The following is an 18504-nucleotide window of genomic DNA, read 5'->3' as shown; positions in this document are numbered from 1 at the left end:
AAAACAGTATATACTTATATATGGCTGTATATGAATAGACATAATTCTGAAGGAGTTTATACCAAAATACTGACATTATCTCTGGGAGGTAAAATTACATATTATTTTCATCTTTTTGCATATTTGCTTTTTCTAGTTTTTCTAAAATGAACATGTATTTTTTATGTAATTAAAATGATTTAAGTCATGACTGCCCTGAAGTTCCAGGTTTTTCAACTTGTACTCTTTGACACAATATGCTATTGTTAAAGACTTGTGGGAACATCCACATATAAATTACTGGTGAATTTAGACTTTCCTATAGCCTTTAATTATTCATTTTACTAATATAGGAATTTCTTTCTCCCAGTTTATTTTTGGAAACCTCTTGAATGTGTGAAAAAGTTAAAGAAATAATACAATGAACTCCTATTAGGCATACCTCGTTTTATTATGTTTTGCTTTATTGCACATCGAGCAAGTCTGCCAGCACTGTTTTTCTAACAGCATTCGCTTACTTTGTGTCTCTGTGTCATTTTAGGTAATTATCGCAATATTTCAAATTTTTATTATATTTGTTATGATGATTTGTGGTCAGTGATCTTTGATGTTACTATTGCAAAAAGATTACGACTTGCTAAAGGCTCAAATGATGGTTAGCACTTTTTAGCAATAAAATATTTAAAAATTAAGGTTGTACATTATTTTTTTATACATAATGCTATCGCACATTTAATAGACTATAGTTTAGTGTAAACATAATTTTTATATGCACTGGGAAACAAAAAAATTTTCTGAATTCACTGTATTGCAATATTGCTTTATTGTGGTAGTCTGGAACTGAACCTGCCGAAATCTCCGAGCTGTGTCTGTATACCTTTCATTCAGATTCACCAAGTGCTAACATTTTGCTGCATTTGCATTCTCTCTCTGTGTCTTTCCCCCCTCTCTTCCTCCCTCCCATCTCTGGAGCTCGTTTAGGCGGTGCTCTGAATCCCCTCTCCTCACGCACCCGAAACAATTGTCTTCTTGCCTCTTGGCAGGTGCAGATTTTTCCAGACTCCCTCCCGGCCAGCTGTGGCGCACTAGCCCCTTCAGGCTGTCTTCACGCCACCAACCCCAGTCCTCTCCCTGCGCTCCGACCTCTGAAGCCCTAGCCTCAGCTCCCAGCCCCCGCCCGTCCCCGTGCGCGAGCAGACAAGCCTCTCGGGCTGGTGAGTGCTGGTAGGCACAGGTCCTCTGTGCGGGAATCTCTCCGCTTTTCCCGCCGCACCCCTGTGGCTGCGCTCTCCTCCGCGGCTCCGAAGCCTTCCCCCTCCGCCACCCGCAGTCTCCGCCCGCGAAGGGGCTCCTAGTGTGTGGAAACCTTTCCTCCTTCACAGCTCCCTCCCACTGGTGCAGGTCCCGTCCCTATTCTTTTGTGTCTGTTTTTTCTTTTTTCTTTTGCCCTACCCAGGTACGTGGGGAGTTTCTTGCCTTTTGGGAAGTCTGAGGTCTTCTGCCAACATTCAGTAGGTGTTCTGTAGGAGTTGTTCCACATGTAGATGTATTTCTGATGTATTTGTGGGGAGGAAGGTGATCTCTACGTCTTACTTCTCCGCCATCTTGAAGGTCCCCCCCTCCCCGAAAGTCCCACTTCTATGTTTTTTAGCTGATACTCTTCCATAAAGAGACTTTTAGTTACACCACAACCATCACTTCTCCCTATATATGTTATTACTATTATTAACTTTTTTAGTATACCACTATGGAATCAAGGATTTCTTTTCAAATTCATTGTTTCAAATGCACACATTGTCTCAAATTTAATAGAAATTTGTGTTTCTATGTTTCGCTATTACAAATAATTCCGTGATGAATAACATTGTAAATATTTGTTTCATATTTGTGGAGGTATATATTTAGGGTATATCCGGGAAGTTGGACTGCTGGGTGAAGAGTAAATGCATCCTGTTAGGCATTTGCAAGTTTCTTTGTTTTTCGGCTGCGCTGTGTGGCATGCGGGATCTTAGTTCCCCAACCAGGGATGGAACCCATGCCCCCTGCACTGGGAGTGTGGAGTCTTAACCACTGGACTGCTGGGGAGGTCCCTGCAAGTTTCTTTGCATTTTGCACTCCATCGTCAATGAATGAGAATGCCTGTTCCTCACAGCCTCACCAAAAATGTGTCTTGTCAATTTCTGGACAACTCTGATGGGCAAGAAATGATATCCCAGTGCAGCATCTTTTCATTTGTTGAAAGGCTACCTGGATCTCTCTTCTGTGTGTGTGTTTGAATTGTATTGCTGTCTTTGCACGTGTTTCTCTGGGGTTCTGATCATTTTCTGACATTTTCAGTGTCGTCTAAGAATAGTCCGATTTCCATTACAATCTGTGCAGAGGAGCTTAGACTGACCTGCTGATCTTTTGGGTCATTGTCAATAATTACAAGGGCAAGAGATGGGCCAAAAAGCAACTCATATCTCCCATGGAGAGAGAATTCATGGCCCAAATGCCTATCAGTGAGTGAATGAATAAACAGATCATGGTATATATGTATAATGTGCTACTCAGAAATGAAAAGGAGTGAACTATTGATTCATGCAGCAATGTGGATAAATCTGAAAATAATTATTCTGAGTGAAAGAAGCCAGATAGAAAAGAGCATGTATGTATGATTTCATTTATATGTTTAAGTCCTAGAAGCATTGAAAAAAAATTGTTAGTGCTAGATTCACTGAGAGTTAGATATTATTCTGCCTCCTATTCATAAATTACGGGAAGAAAATGAAGCAGTGTGACAGCCTTTAGGGTGGTTTATCGCTCATAATCTCTTCCTTCACACAGTGTAAGACATTTCAAATCATATCTGATACACAGATAAGACCTTAGTATTTCAGAAGATTTTCTCAGTGAAAGAATGGCTGTGAGACGTTATTCAGATGGCAAAATGAAATCTCATGGAACTCCTAGTCTAGATAAATGCCCTTCCTTCTCTTCTGGGCTTTTGCTTCAGAAAAGTGGCTGGAACAATGCCTCATGCGACATAGTCACCATCCTGCCGCTGAATCGTCCACCATCTGTTCTGTTTTGATGGGGGTCACTTTTTTCTCCTGGAAGGGGAGTTTTTACAAACCTCGTGGTCCATTCAGGCATCTCATCCACCTGGACCTCCCAGTAATGCTAGCCGGAATCAAATCCTTCAGAACCCAGGACTACTGGATAAGCCGTAAATCTCTCTGGATAAACTCTCTGCTTTTTCCTCACAAATGTCCCCAATTTTTTTTTAATCCTCAGAGACAGAGAGATTAGGATGTGCTGTTTCAAGATCCAGAGTAACTTTCAGTTTCTGTGTAATTCTCTGCAGTGCCAAATACTGCAGAGGAAGGCCGTCTCCTTCCTTCCTTATGGAACGAACAGAGAGCTGGGCGCTTCAGGCTTTCACACCTGTCATGGGTGGTCTCGACATCCAGCAGCACTTTCCCTTCTGACATCACACTCTTCTCTGCCAAATTCTTTAGTAGATCTTTGAGTGTGGAGATGTAGTCTGAAAATGTTATTGTGTCTGCATTGAGTTTGTATTAAATGTCCTTCTTGGCTAACCTTGAGAACTGTGTAGGGGAGGATAAATAATTTTCCCTCTGCCCTTCTGAGCTCTTAGCTGAGACTCCTGTAATAAAAGACAGATGAACAGGAGAAAAACAAATGGAAGTTTATTCACACGTATACCTCATGTATACATGGGAGGTACCCAGGGAAAAATGAGCAACTGCCTGTCGTGGCTTCCAATTCAGGATTAAATACTATCTTAATAGGGAAAGGGGAGAGGGGATATAGGCCTCTTGGGGTGGGGAGTATATGATTTTTAGGAAAGATGAATGGGTCCTTTGAAGAACGGATGGGAGGTATGAGAGTTGGTGACAAAGTTTGTCCGCATGTGGTGTCGACATCTAGTCTCCCGTCATGTGACAACAGTCAGCCTTCCCTGGTTGACGAGACTCCAGGGAGGGGATTTATGGCACTGCGTTCCTTTTAGCCGATGAAGGGGGTTCAGAGAAAGCCTCTCTCTGCATTTGCTGTGTTTCAAGTGCCCACAGCTGAAAATAATCAATATACCATCGCAGCAGCACATTCGGGTGGCATCCCACTCCGTTCAACGGCCTCTCGCTCATATTCAACAAACTGGTCCAGGTGCTTAAATTCAGAGAGTAATTTCTGTCTCTGATTTTCCAACTCCCTCTCTCTCCCCCTCCCTCCATCCCCCCCCACCCCAATCCTAGTAGTTTTCTTTCTTGGGTGGCTGTTTCTGAACACCTGCCACTTTCTTCTTCAGGGGCTCTAGGTCACTGCTGAGCCTTTTCCTATGATGAGAGGCCGGACCTCATATGGTGGCCCTGGTGGTCAGGGGATGAGTGCAAGGGGGCAAACACCTCTAGGTTCTCCTCACAGAAAATTGCCCAAACTCGACTATGTTTCCTGCATATGCTCATCTGTTCTGCCCCTGCCTCTTGCTCCTGGTGATGTGAAGCTGTGTGTTCACCGTCGTGTCATCCTGTCCAGCTGGGCATTACTCCAGAAGGGCCCCTCCTAGCATTGGTGGCAAGCAAGGAAACCTGTCCTATAAATCCACCCGGGACTGTTGGATGCAGAGTGGCACAAGTGGTGGCCACGTTTGATGGTGATGAGGTTGCCCAGGTAATTCTGGCAGATGGAGCAGTTGGTTTCTGCCTGGAGTCCTGCCAGGGCTTTTGCAGCCAACATGGGGACTGAGGGGGACTTTCTTCAGGAAAATGGGGCTATGGAGGTACTCTCTAGTGAGGAGTGGGTACACCCCCAGATCTTACGTACTTGGTTCTGAGGACCTTTTAATTAGAAATTCTAAGCCATAGTATGTCTATACGTTTTTGCACCGTATGGATACAGACCTAAGTTTTTTTTTTTTTTTTTTTTTTGCGGTACATGGGCCTCTCACTGTTGTGGCCTCTCCCGTTGCAGAGCACAGGCTCCGGACGCTCAGGCTCAGTGGCCATGGCTCACGGGCCCAGCCGCTCCGCGGCATGTGGGATCTTCCCGGACCAGGGCACGAACCCGTGTCCCCTGCAACGGCAGGTGGACTCTCAACCACTGTGCCACCAGGGAAGCCCCAGACCTAAGTATTTGAACCTCTTCTCTGGAAACATATTAAAATTAATTTAAATTTTTTTATGTCTAGAAATTCTGTTGATACTATTGCTAGCCTGAAGTATGAATTTCATATCCCTTATTATCTAAAATTGATTAAAAAAATAACCACACTTGTAACCCTCAAAATTACCAGTTTGTTTGTTTTCTTCCATAATTAGAAGTTCTTCAAAATATTCCTCTTATGCACATGATGATTTGGGGGATCTTATGTGGGCCTTGACTTACGTGAGATTTGTTTGACTATCAGATAGTTGTGGTTTTGCTTTAATATTGAAGGACCTGGTTCTTTCTTATGGTTCAGGCAGGGACTCATAACAAGAACATTGTTGTGGGACTCTGACAGGTCATTGGTACACCTATCAATTTAGTTAAGGGAGACATACTCAACAGAAGCTGATTGTCATGTTTGTATTTTGTCTTTTAAAGGCATAGTGGAGCTGCCAGAGAAGGTGTTTACAACCTCACCAAATCCTTAGCGGTGGAATGGGCCAGCAGTGGAATAAGGATCAATTGTGTTGCCCCTGTAGGTAAATGTTCAATATGAAAGCTGTTGACAAATTGTGTTCTTCTGATTGCATTGTTGTTAATAGAGGTATTTGTTAATATGCATGTATACTAGAAAAGATTGGCTTTTAAAAATAGATAAAACCAGAAAGAAGTATTCTTTGATTTACAACCAGATTGTCAAGATGGTTAAGTTAAGCCAATGATTCTCACTCCTGGCTGTGTATTAGAATCATCTGTGAAATAAAAAAATAGTGGTATATAAGCTTGACTCCAAACTATGGAATCCAGGTGTTGGTATTTTTTTAAGCTGATTCAATTGCACAGAGAAGGAAATTCAAGTTCACCGTGAAGGTTGAGAATCGCTGCCTTAAAGAATGAATTTTTCTAGATTATCTTGTTATTTCTTTGTATATCATTAATCCTTTATTAGGAGAGAGAGAAACTTAAAGTCAAAGTTCTAGGAAGGAATTTCCAGTTGAAGATCAACTATAAGTCAAGGGGAAATTTCTCTGAAATATAATGTAAATGATAGGGAAAAAAATAACAATTTGTTCAGCTTTAAACACTGTCATATTATGTGAAGTAAGACATAGCTTAAGCTTCCTTGGGGATTACATATTGGCCATGTACTCCAAGAGAGATAATAAATGAAACATCTCACACATCCTGCAAAACTCAGCTCAAATTCATTTCTCTGTGATGATTCCTGGTCATTGCTAAGATAGTCATCATCCCTCAATCTGAAACTCTGTAATATCTGGGGGATATTACCTATGATCTATCTATATAGTATCCATAGATATTGTTATCTATGCTCCTCAGTGGGAACTAAGCATGAACTGACTTGTAGATGTTAGAGAAATCTCATCTCTAACAAATGCAGGTTCCTAGCCAGAAACTTCACATCCCTTCAATGCTTTGGGGCTGACATTACCTTATCTACCTTACTCTCAAATATTTATAGGGTAAATTAGATATAGTTCCATTCCGAATGTTGATACTTCGGAGAATACTGGCCTCCAAATGTGTATTTCTTGATAACCTTTAATGATGTGTTGGTGTTATAAGCACAATACTAAAGTCAGGTTTGTCCTCCACAGATGTTTTTAGGTTTAATGTCTAAACCTTAAGAGGATTCCATCCTCTTTATTTATTTATTTTTAAAATTTATTTATTTATTTATTTATTTTTGGCTTTGTTGTGTCTTCGTTGCTGCGTGCTGGCTTTCTCTAGTGGTGGCGAGCAGTGGTTACTCTTCATTGCAGTGCGCGGACTTCTCATTGTGGTGGCTTCTCTGGTTGCAGAACACCGGCTCTAGGTGCGCGGGCTTCATTGGTTGTGGCTTGCGGGCTCTAGAGCGCAGGCTCAGTAGTTGTGGCGCACGGGCTTAGTTGCTCTGCGGCATGTGGAATCTTCCCGGACTAGGGATCAAACCCGTTTCCCCTGCATTGGCAGGCGGATTCTTAACCACTGCGCCACTAGGGAAGTCCCGATTCCATCCTCTTTAAATAAAAGGTTACAAATTGTTTAATTGGAAACCAGTATATTACCCCAGTATTGTTTGGAGTAATTAATACTGCCAAGTTTCTACATCTTACTCTCATCCCTCCTGTTTCCTCCCCTTCTAATAACCTCTGCTGTATATAATTATAAGCCAGTAATAAATAGCTTTATCTTATGTTAAACAGTTTTTGAGTAATTTTTTTGGCTTTATAAACCATTGAAAGCTACTGAAAGCTGAATAAAAGAATTCTTAAACAATTAAAATTTAAATTTATTTGTATTGGATTTAAATTTTTTATTTGTGATTTTTCTCTAGGTAAGAAGCCATGAAAATATTGCATTTTCTAAGTCCTACTTAACCATAGGCCAGTTTTCCATTGTAAAACAAAGAAGCCTTAGTGGAAGGTAAAATAGACTCCCCTGACCCATTGTTCCCAGTTAAGGGCTTCTCTGATCTACTCGTATGATTATGCTTTCAGAAACCAAGTCTTTTATGAAAAAATCTCGAGCTTGGCTGGTTATAATGCGAGGGGAGGTCACAAAGCAGGCATTCAGATAATCCTTTTGAGTAGTGGTTGACTGTACTTCTTTGACCATTTTGAGAAAAATTAATATTAGAAATGTTAACTTTTCTATTAAACTTAAACAACTTGGTATTGGATGACAGACTGCCTTGTTGTCTTTACAATTAAAATTTAATTTTATGTACTTTATTTTTTCCTGTTTTATTTTAAGCATAGGGAATCATTTATTCCCAGACTACTTTTAACAACCATGGTCATTTGGCAAAAGACTTATTTGAAGGGTGCTTTCAGAAAATCCCAGCTAAAAGACTTGGAGGTCTGGAGGAGGTGATGTATATATCTAACATTGGTTGGAGTTACTTTGTTTTATACTTTGGAGACTGGTAATATTTTGGTGTCCTTTTTAAATAGTCTGGTTGGCAATAGAGAAGATTGCTCTGAGAAGATGCTATGAAGCCATTTCCACTGTTCCTTCTGGCTCCCAGGAATCCTATCCTGATGGTGCTTTGAATACTCAGAGTAGCATTTATTCAGGAGTGAATGCAGTGTGGATTAAGAGCAGCATGTTTTTATTGTTTCATTGTACTTTTCAGCTACTTTGTTTTATCACGTGGCATTTATGATACACAGAAACCTAAGCAAGTCGGACAATTATGACAAAATGAAGTTCCATACACAATTTCTGTAAGGTGGCCAGTTTTAAGTATGTAAAAATCAATAGCTTTCTTAAATGCCAGCAAGATCAGTCTTAAATTGTAATTTTTTTTAAAAAAGGAGATCTTTTCCACAATAATAATAAAAACGAAAATACCCAGAGTAAACTTAACTCTAAATGAAAAAATGTTTATTACTGAAGAACAGAAAAAAAGACCAGAATAAACACAGACATGTCACATTCCTCAATGGAGAGGCTCAATTTGACTAAAAACAAGTTTCCTTAAATCAGTGTATACATTTAATATATTTTTGGAATTAATATACTGATTCTAAAGTTTGTCTTGAAAAATATTTATGCCAAAACTGCCAAAAATGTTTTGAAAAAGAATAATGAGGGGATTTGACCCTCCTGCTACCAAAACGTACTATAAAACTATTATTTATCACATCGGGGGCTGGTACTAGAAGAGGTTAAAATTAGTGGAACAGAATGGACTCTCGTATCAGTACCATATATATACGGGGAGTTTATAGGAAAAGTAGCATTTCAAATCTGCAAGGAAAGGATAGACCATTCAGCAAAAGTCTTGCAGCAATTGGCTGTTCCTTTAGAAAATAGAGCCCCCTGTCTCATATCACACGCAAAATGATTTTCAGATATATTTAAGTGCTAAATATAAAAGCAAAGCCATAAAACTCTTAGAGGAAAATGTGTTCTAATTCCTAGAGCTAGCTTTCATTATCAGTTTGATGTATATCTTTCCAAAATTTTACTGTGCATGCTCAAAAATATTTTTATTTACAGACTTTTTTACGAAAGTGGGATTCTACTGTATGTTTTCTGCCACTCGCTACGGATGTAGCATAGTATATTTAATTAGACCCTATTGTTGCACATTGCGATTCTATTTATATTTTTTATACTTCAGTAATTCTGCAGTGAACATCCTTCAATGTAGTCATGCACTCTTGCGTGAGGAGGTAACTTTCTAGAAGCAGAATTCCTGAACTAAAATTGACTTGTATATTAAATTTTAGAAGATACTGTTAAATCCAACATTTGATGAGCGATTTTGAGCAAGGTGCTTGGATTTTTATCCTGAAAACTGAGAGTGATTTTTAAAGACTTTAAATCAAGGGAATGATCTAACTAAATTTTTGTTTTGGAGAGAACACTCCTTCTATTTTATGAACTATATTGCCTATATTTACTGTATTAAAAATTGAAATTGAGAAATTTAAGAAATATTTATGAATTCATTTAAAATCATCTTAATAAAGGCATTACATGCTATGAATAATATTTTTACTGAAAAATAGCTACATTTTAAAATAAAAAACCAAACTTTGTTTTGCATTTGTTTTACACTTTTTACAAATGGTTTAATAGAAAACAGCTGGACTCACATCTGCTTCTGCATTCAGTCTGTTGCAATATGTTGTTTTGGTTAAAGCATGTGAAGCAAATCTGGCTTTGTGCCAGTTGGAGAAGGGAGGAGTATTTCAATAGCCTTTTTGGGTAATTGTGGATATTCTTCTTTGATACTCAACAAGTGGCAGTTTCTTTCTTTTTTTTTTTGCGGTACGCGGGCCTCTCACTGTTGTGGCCTCTCTCGTTGCAGAGCACAGGCTCCGGACGCGCAGGCTCAGCAGCTATGGCTCACGGACCCAGCCGCTCCGCGGCATGTGGGATCCTCCCGGACCGGGGCACGAACCCGTGTCCCCTGCATCAGCAGGCGGACTCCCAACCACTGTGCCACCAGGGAAGCCCCAAGTGGCAGTTTCTTAAAGATTAATTGCAATGTGGAATCTGAAACCATGTCAGTGAACTTTTTTACTCTGTTACATTAAAATTCCTTGGTATTCCTTGCACTTTTACTGGGTCTTTCACCCATAGATGATTTTGTAACATCAGACATTGGTCTTTTGGAAAATATGGGTTCACTGAATTACAGACATCTTCTAAATGTTGACACACAATTCATGATACAGTATCAAAAGTTCACATTTGTTAATATCACCACCAATCTCTTCTGAAAAATCTTCAAGTACTGGAAAACTGTCAAACTCACAGTGACATGTACAACTTTTCCAAAATTCTAGTTTTTACTTGAAAGCTCAAATCTTGTCATTGACAAACACTGTCAGTTGTTTTCAGCTGCTTGAAGTGGCAGTCTCGGTTCATTTTTTGAAAAAAATGTCTGCCAAATACCCAAGTGTGAATAACTATAGCTTGTTAGTCATTCTTTCAAGTAAAAAATGATGTTTCGTAAAAAAAGTGACTAGTTCGGTTCGTAGCTCAAGCACACGTTCTTTTCCCTGAGACAACCTTTATCCTTCCATGTGCAGCACAAGAGCTGAAGGTGTGATTCTCACCTCGTCACACAGGATATTAAAAAGACGTGTACTCAGTAGTTGAGATTAATATGATTAATAATTTTCAGTGCTCATCGAGGACATCTGAAAGTGAAAGAGACTTCCTCCCACCGGGAGTGCTTGCTGGTGACGTATATCATGACTGCTAGTATAATGATCACCACTTCACGTTTGTGCTGAGGCTGCAGCCATTTTTCCCATCATGGCTTTGGCACCATTAGGACAAATGTCAATACAGTGAAAAAGATAGATAAGGACTCAGTATGGTTATGAAAACAGTTTTGACCTCGCAAATCCCCTGAAAAGGTCTTAGGTATGCCCAGGGTTTTGCCAACCGTGCTGTGACTAACGTAGGTAATACCTTCAAAAAGTTTGCTTGTAAGGGGAAGAAGAGGTGATGAATTGCCATGAGTTGCAGAATAAGGAGAGCATTTCAGCCTCTGCTTGACAGGGTCCTAGCATCCCTAGGTCGTGTTTCCAAGCTACTCTGATTGCCCCAGCTAATCACTAATGCCCTTTTTGGGGGCAGAACTTTCACAACAGGCTATTGGTGAACTGCTTATCAGTGAGTTGTCTTCTTTTCAGTGACAGTTCCTGGGACTGAGTCAGGAGGGTCAGTGTAGCTGTAGTATTAAAAGGAACTGCCAGGGCTTCTGCAGTGCCCTCAACGTCTGTTAGAAGGGAGCGCAGCACTTGGCAGGCCCTTCAGACGGCTTATACTTACCCTGTACACTCATTTTACAAATTAAGAAATCAAGAGCCAGTGAGGTTCAGTAATTTGCCTAAGGCCATACTCAGGTCATGGTACTAGGATTCAAACCCAAGTCTACTTATTATTGCAGCCCTATTTACAATAGCCAGGACATGGAAACAACTTAAATGTCCAATGACAGATGAATGGATAAAGAAGATGTGGTACATATATACAATAGAATATCACTCAGACATAAAAAGGAACGAAATTGGGTCATTTGTAGAGACGTGGATGGACCTAGAGTCTGTCACACTGAGTGAAGTAAGTCAGAAAGAGAAAAACAAATATTATATGTTAACGCATATATGTGGAATCTAGAAAAACGGTACAGATGAACCCTACTTGCAGGGCAGGAATAGAGACATAGATGTAGAGAACGGATATGTGGACACGGGGGTGGGGGGAAGAGGAGGGTGGGACGAATTGGGAGATTAGAATTGATGTATGTACACTACCAAGCATGAAATAGATAGCTAGCGGGAACATGCTATAAAGCACAGGAAGCTCAGCTTGGTGCTCTGTGACGACCTAGATGGGTGAGATTGGGGGGGGGGCTGGGAGGGAGGTCCAAGAGGGAGGGGATATAGGTATACATACAGCTGATTCACTTCATTGTACAGCAAAAATGAACAGCAATTGTAAAGCAATTATACTCCAATAAAAATAAATAAATAATGAAATAAAACCCCTGTGATCTTTAATAAACAGAGCTGAAAGTAAACAGATAACTGAGCTAAAAGAGGTATTACCCACATAGATGACGTGGATACAAGTTGCTAGGCTCCTGTAGTGTTTATTGATTGATAACATGCCCGATTTAGTACTTCAAGTTCATCTGTCAAATGGATTCCATTAAAATGAAAGTTAGGAAGAATCTATCTGAAGGTATTATAATAGTGCTCAATTTGGTAATTATAAAAATTTTTTTAGTTCATTTTACCTGCACGTTGAGTTCCAAAAGTAAATCAGGTGTCATGAATATTTATGTCTTTTATTAATACCTCACAGGTAGTTTCAGTCCAATTCAGTAGTATCTAATGGTGCCTAGTCTGTTGGCAAAACACTGTATTGAGAGCTAGGCAATGAAAACTCCCTTTATTTGAGGGAGAGAGGTGCAAAAAGATTCTTTCCCTCTGTCAGCATTTATTAAGTAGTTATTTTATGCTAAACACTGCCAAAGGATGGAGCCACTGCTCAATATTGAAACAAAACTCAGCACAAAACCACATTTATTGCTGGTCAGCCACAGTCTCTTGGAGTAGACTCTTGAGGCTTTTTATTCCCCCCCCTTGGGGGGAAGTATGGTTTTAGAGATTTGCAGACTTCTAGAAGCCATGGTTACTTGGGTGAGAGGGTTGTTGTTTGGCTGACACTCAGAAAGGAGCTTATTGGACTGAGTCTTCCGGATTGGCTAACTTGCAGAGTCCAAGAGCTCTCACTGATTGGTTGACTAACAAAACGTGTTCTCAGGGCGAGTTGTCATTGATTGATTACACAGGGTAAAACTAGTTCTGATGGCCACCTGTGACTAGGCCCCATCAGCCCTTCCCCAGGAATATGGGAACTTATAAATTATTAATTCTATACTAACTGTGTCCAATAGAAATGTGATAATAGTCACATATGTAATGTTAAACTTCATAATAGCCACATTAGGAAAAGTTTTAAAAAGAAGTGAAATTAGTTTTAGAAATATATTTTATTTAACCCAATATATCTAAAGCATTATCACTTTAACATGTAATCATTATAAAAATTATTTATGAGGTTATTTTACATTCTTCTTTGCATACCAAGTCTTCAAACTCTGATGTGTGGTTTTACACTTACAGCACATCTCGATTCAGACTAGCGGTATGGAAATGCTTTGGTTGTGTCATATGGCCAGTGGCCTCCATTTTCGACAGTGCCGTCCTATAAAAGCTGCTGGGGATACAAGGATGGAGAGAAGGCTATGCTTCCCTCCAGGGTCTCAGAGTCTCAAAGAGGCACGGCCATGTAAACAAACATGCCATAGTGCTCTGTGCAGGCCCAGGACTGGGGTGAGGCAAGCAAGGTACAAACACAATATTCAAGGACCCACTTGCTGTCAGGGTTGCATAGGTGCAGGGTCTGCCCCCAGGGTGAGCACCTCCTTAACTGCTGCACCCTTGACCCCCAACACCTTGTTAGCCTCACCTTAGTCCCAGGGCAACCTGATCAAATGGCAGATTCTGGGGCCCTAACTCTAGAGCTTCCAATTCAGGCAATCTCAAGTAGGGTCTTAGAATCTGGAGTTTCAGTAAGCACCCCTAGGGATTCTAATGCAGGGGTTTAAGATCACCCTTTGAGAAACTCTGCCTGTGCCAGCAGCCTCATGTGAGAGTTCCTTTACATCCAGTGAAATATTTTCTGTCTTTCTCTTTGGTTTTGGAAGTAGATGTTGCTAAACTCATCAATTACCTATCTGCACTTTTCGGGGCTGCAGTGGGATTCTCAGGTCCCTCTGGTAGAAAGCTCTGAGTTGCTGGGCTTTGGGCCTAAAAGGACCATGGACTAAACAAACTAGAAAGCCAGTTTATTGTTATACAGACACAATGACTATTTCAGCGAGAAAACTATAAAAGGCATGTGGTGGTGTTGAAAACAATGAGGATTGTAGGGGCTTCCCTGGTGGCGCAGTGGTTGAGAGTCCGCCTGCCGATGCAGGGGACATGGGTTCGTGCTCCGGTCCGGGAAGATCCCACATGCCGCGGGGCAGCTGGGCCCGTGAGCCATGGCCGCTGAGCCTGTGCGTCCGGAGCCTGTGCTCCGCAATGGGAGAGGCCACAACAGTGAGAGGCCCGCGTACCGCAAAAACAATGAGGAATGTGCAAAGAACTGAATTATTTGAGATGGGAGAGAGCAGACACTGAGCACTGCGTTCACTTTTGGCTACTTCACATTGTGTAGTTTGTTTGACTCTGTCCGAGGCTCTTTTTATCTTGCCTTCACCCTAGTCACGTACCTAATTTTAATGATGCTCAAATAGAAAAAGGCGTCTGTCTATGCACCTTCAGGTTATAGCACACACAGACTGGCATTCTAGGCTGTAGGATTCAAGATACAGACCTGTAACTTCAGATGCGTTTACTCGGGAATGTGAAACAGCCCAAAATGAGGAGTATCTGATGTTTCGTATACATGTGTGTGCTTCCGTCTCCACCTTGGTGTGCTTCCTGCTATCTCCTGCAGCTTCCTTTATCACCGGACACTTGGTGGATGTGGATGGGGGCCAGTCTCTGTACACCCACTCATTTGAGATACCAGGTGAGCAGTTGAGAAATGAGTAGTCACTCACTTTACACCTTCTTCTGTTCAGGTTTTCAAAAGTTCTTTAGGTACTTAAGAGATAAGCTTTTTTTTTTTTCTTGTAGAACATCAAAAATGTACAAAATATTTATAGTCATCATATGATTTTTTTTTTTTTGCGGTACACGGGCCTCTCACTGCTGCGGCCTCTCCCACTGCGGAGCACAGGCTCTGGACGCGCAGGCTCAGCGGCCATGGCTCACGGGCCCAGCCGCTCCGCGGCATGTGGGATCCTCCCGGACCGAGGCACGAACCCGCGTTCCCTGCATCGGCAGGCAGACCCTCAACTACTGCGCCACCAGGGAAGCCCATCATATGATTTTTAAAGGCAGTGTTCCTAGTCCAGAAAATATCTGAATATATTATAGCACACAGCTTTACATATTAAAAAAGTTGTTTGTGTGTGCATAGGCTGGTAAATTTTAACCTTGAAAAATACTCTCAATATGAGTATATACGTACAAGGAAGAGATAGAACGGAGGCAAGAAGGTGTCATACTTTTGAGAGTGAACTTCTCTTTGTTTCTCCAGTAAGTGGCTTGTGTATCTGAGCGGAAGAATCAGACCTGTTAGGTGGGGAGGGATGATATGGTGCTATTTTATACTATCTTTGCGTTATAGATTGAATGAAACCATATGAATTTGCCGTGTTCATTCATTTTTGATGTACAAAACAGCAGTTTTATAAGACTCATCCAAATGTAGATATTACACGCAAATATCTGTGTGTGTGTGTTTATCTTATGGCTGGACCATAGAACTTGGGGGTTGGAAGCGTCCTAAAAAATCTGTCCAGCATCCTGATTCAACAAATGACAAGACACATCCATGGATTCAAGGCATGTCCAAGCTAATCACTCCCAAAATGTAGAAAAGAATATGAGATTCAAATGTGTTTGAACTGTTGCTGAAGATAGTTGATTAAATGGCTGCTAGTGAATTAAAATGTGGTTGATGTAACATATGTGTACTTGAATTTAACATCAGGGACCTACTCTTTTCAACCTACTCTTTTATGTGCTAATAGTCTTATCAAGGGTTCAGACCTTCTTTGCATTAATCACTGATTAGTTTGGATCTGTAATATTACTTATTATTTTCCCCTCCCGTATATTTCTTTACTAATAGCACCAGTGTAGTGACGTGCATAAGATACTGTGGCTTTAAGGATCTCATTTGGAAACACAGAAATGCCTACATGGTTATACAGTATTGTTTTCTGATAGTATTTAATGTAGCAAGGGTGGGGGGACAATCTTTCCACTTCCCTCACCAGTGGAGTTGAGTCAGTATTTGTTAAAGTGAGGTACATCGTTTTTCCTTTTTAAAGAAGAAAAAAAAAAAAAAACTCGAGGTGAGTGCTTCTCCAGGCCTCCAGTGAAATGGTTTTCTTTTGTAATTCTACCACAGTTTTTTCATCAGTACAAAAAACAGGTTTTAAGTTTTTGAAGAAAGCAGCCACACCCATCTTTTAAGAATATACTCCCCCCAAATAATGAGCAGGCATAGTCAGCCTTTCCTTCTAAAGTATTCTGTAAGATTGCCAGCCCTGCAGTGAGAATGCCTGGGATGGAAGCTTGGCTATACCCTTATTAGCTGATGTTCTTGGGAAAATTCATTTCTGGAAGCCTTCATGTTCTTTTCTATAAAGTGAGGTCCCTTATAGTATTCATTTCATCAGCTGTTGGGAAGGTTAGATTAGTTAATGCATGTTTAAAGTCCTGTGTCAGATAGGATGCTTTTAGCTACAACTCAAACTGGCTTAAGCAATGAAGGAATTTGTTGTCTCAAATAACAGGTGAGACTTGACTCTGCAGCTCAGTGATCTCATCAAGGGCATATTTTTCCTTTTCCCTCTGTTTTTGCTGCTATGATGTTGGACATATTATAAGATGGACTCTCCTGGTAGCAGGATGGCTGCCTGCTGCACCTGCAGCTACAGGCTTCTTTGTTCACATCCACCTGGACAGAGACAGAGGGGAGGGAATGACTTTGTCTCAGCATTTCTAACCAAATTCTGAGACTCCCTCTGCTTGGGACCAGCTTATGCAAGTGTCCATCCTCAATCACTAACCCCAGCCAGGGGAACAGAGTGCACTTATGACTTAGATCAGTCATTGATCTGAGTAGGGTCACTTCCCCAGAACCTCATGGTTTTCTAAATGGAAACTGAGGCTGTTGGAGAGAGGAGATGGGAGACTGGCTGCTGGGGGTGTGGGCAACTCTAAGTGTCTGGTACAAAGTAAGCATGTTTTAGAAGATGTTATTATTAAGGACGTAAGATTGAATGTCTACATTATGTCCAGCACTGTACATAGGAATCACATTAACTCTCTCAACTTTAACAGATAGATGTTGTTACCCCCTTTAATAGATGAGGAAACTGAGGCACAGGAAGAGTAACTTCTCCAAATCTGTAGAAGTAACTTCTACAAAAGCTACTAAGTGGCGGAGATGGGATTCAAATTGAGGTTTTTTTCAAAACCTTTGCCATTCGTCCCAGTAATTTCTTTTTTCTTGCTGAGAAAAAGGGTGAACCAGGGAAAATGACAAAATGGTTTGGTGGAAACTAAGAGGCCTAATGAGGTTAATAGATTTGCGTCTGACCTGAGGTTTTCCACTTACTTAACAGATCATGACAACTGGCCCGAGGGAGTAGGGGACCTTTCTTTTGTCAAAAGGATTAAAGAGTCTTCTAAGCAAAGAGGCAAGCTCTAGGCTAAGGAAACATGGAAGTGTCCTTTGTCCCCAAATACCTTAACATCTCGACAATGCACTTCTATACTTTACAGGAACATATAATCTGTATGGAAAACTTACATTCTGATTTTTTAATGTTATCAATTACATCTATGCAAAAACTATTCCTGAAATAAATGCATTTTTAAGTCCCAACCAATGCCCTTTAGCTTGTGATCAAAAAAATTTTTAGGAATGGAAGTTAACATACTTTATGATTATACTTTTTATTTCTAAGAATGGTATTTGAAAAGTGAAATATTTCAATTTAATGGTAGGGGTACCATGATCTCCCAAAAGGATTTAATATTTAATTGTAAAGGTAGGCAGTAAATCTAAATTGTGGCATCATTATGATTTTTACAACAGAAATATACAAAGAATCATTTTTGGTGGCAGATATAATACTTTCGGATCAGTAAAGCTTTATATAATTATTGCTGTGTGGTTTGTTCATGAAGCCAATTTTGTGTAAACCCTCTTAATTAAAAAGAAAAATAAAGTCACAAGTAGTATTTTTTGCAGTGCTTGATATGTGTCTTGATTTCTTAGCCAAAGATTCCTCTTTCTCCATGTTTCTCCTTTTTACGCAAAAGAAATTTTTTATTTAAAATTTATGCAGTTGTATTAGGGTTCTGCTTTCTTCCTTCAGTTTATCCTTTCTGGCAATCAGTCCCGATTTATGACGTGCCACCTACAAACTATGTATGTTCATTTCTCCTCTTAATCAAACCTCTTTAAAGAGACTTATTCCCTCTTGAAGTGAAGCAGTTTCTTTATCAGTAACAGTCAGTTCAAAGTATATGATTGACCAAGCTCTGGGGTGGGGGGCCCAGAATCTGTAATTTTTGCAGCATCCCAAGCAGGTCTGGGACTAGGATGAGGCCAATGAGCTGCCTTGGGCCCCATGTAAGGAGGTGCTCACTCTCAGAAGTGAACAAGTGCAAGGCCACCCTTGAGAGTGAGCCCATG

General features: G+C 40.5%; 1 protein-coding gene across 1 annotated transcript in view; it reads left to right on the top strand.

The window, feature by feature from the left end:
• PECR (peroxisomal trans-2-enoyl-CoA reductase) overlaps nucleotides 1-17511 on the top strand; it is a gene marked incomplete at its 3' end in the record, with an annotated part of 29279 nt that extends 11768 nt beyond the window's left edge. The window contains exons 4-7 of the mRNA XM_082841600.1: nucleotides 5569-5665; nucleotides 7893-8003; nucleotides 14640-14751; nucleotides 17426-17511. Coding sequence (XP_082697726.1) covers nucleotides 5569-5665; nucleotides 7893-8003; nucleotides 14640-14751; nucleotides 17426-17511 — 406 coding nt within the window. The remainder of the gene's footprint in view (nucleotides 1-5568; nucleotides 5666-7892; nucleotides 8004-14639; nucleotides 14752-17425) is intronic.
• Between the last annotated feature and the right edge of the window lie 993 nt (nucleotides 17512-18504).

The sequence above is a fragment of the Leucopleurus acutus genome (assembly GCF_964270905.1).
Source record: "Leucopleurus acutus genome assembly, chromosome: 6".
NCBI lineage: Eukaryota > Metazoa > Chordata > Mammalia > Artiodactyla > Delphinidae > Leucopleurus > Leucopleurus acutus.
This window is presented reverse-complemented; position numbering and strand designations above follow the sequence as displayed.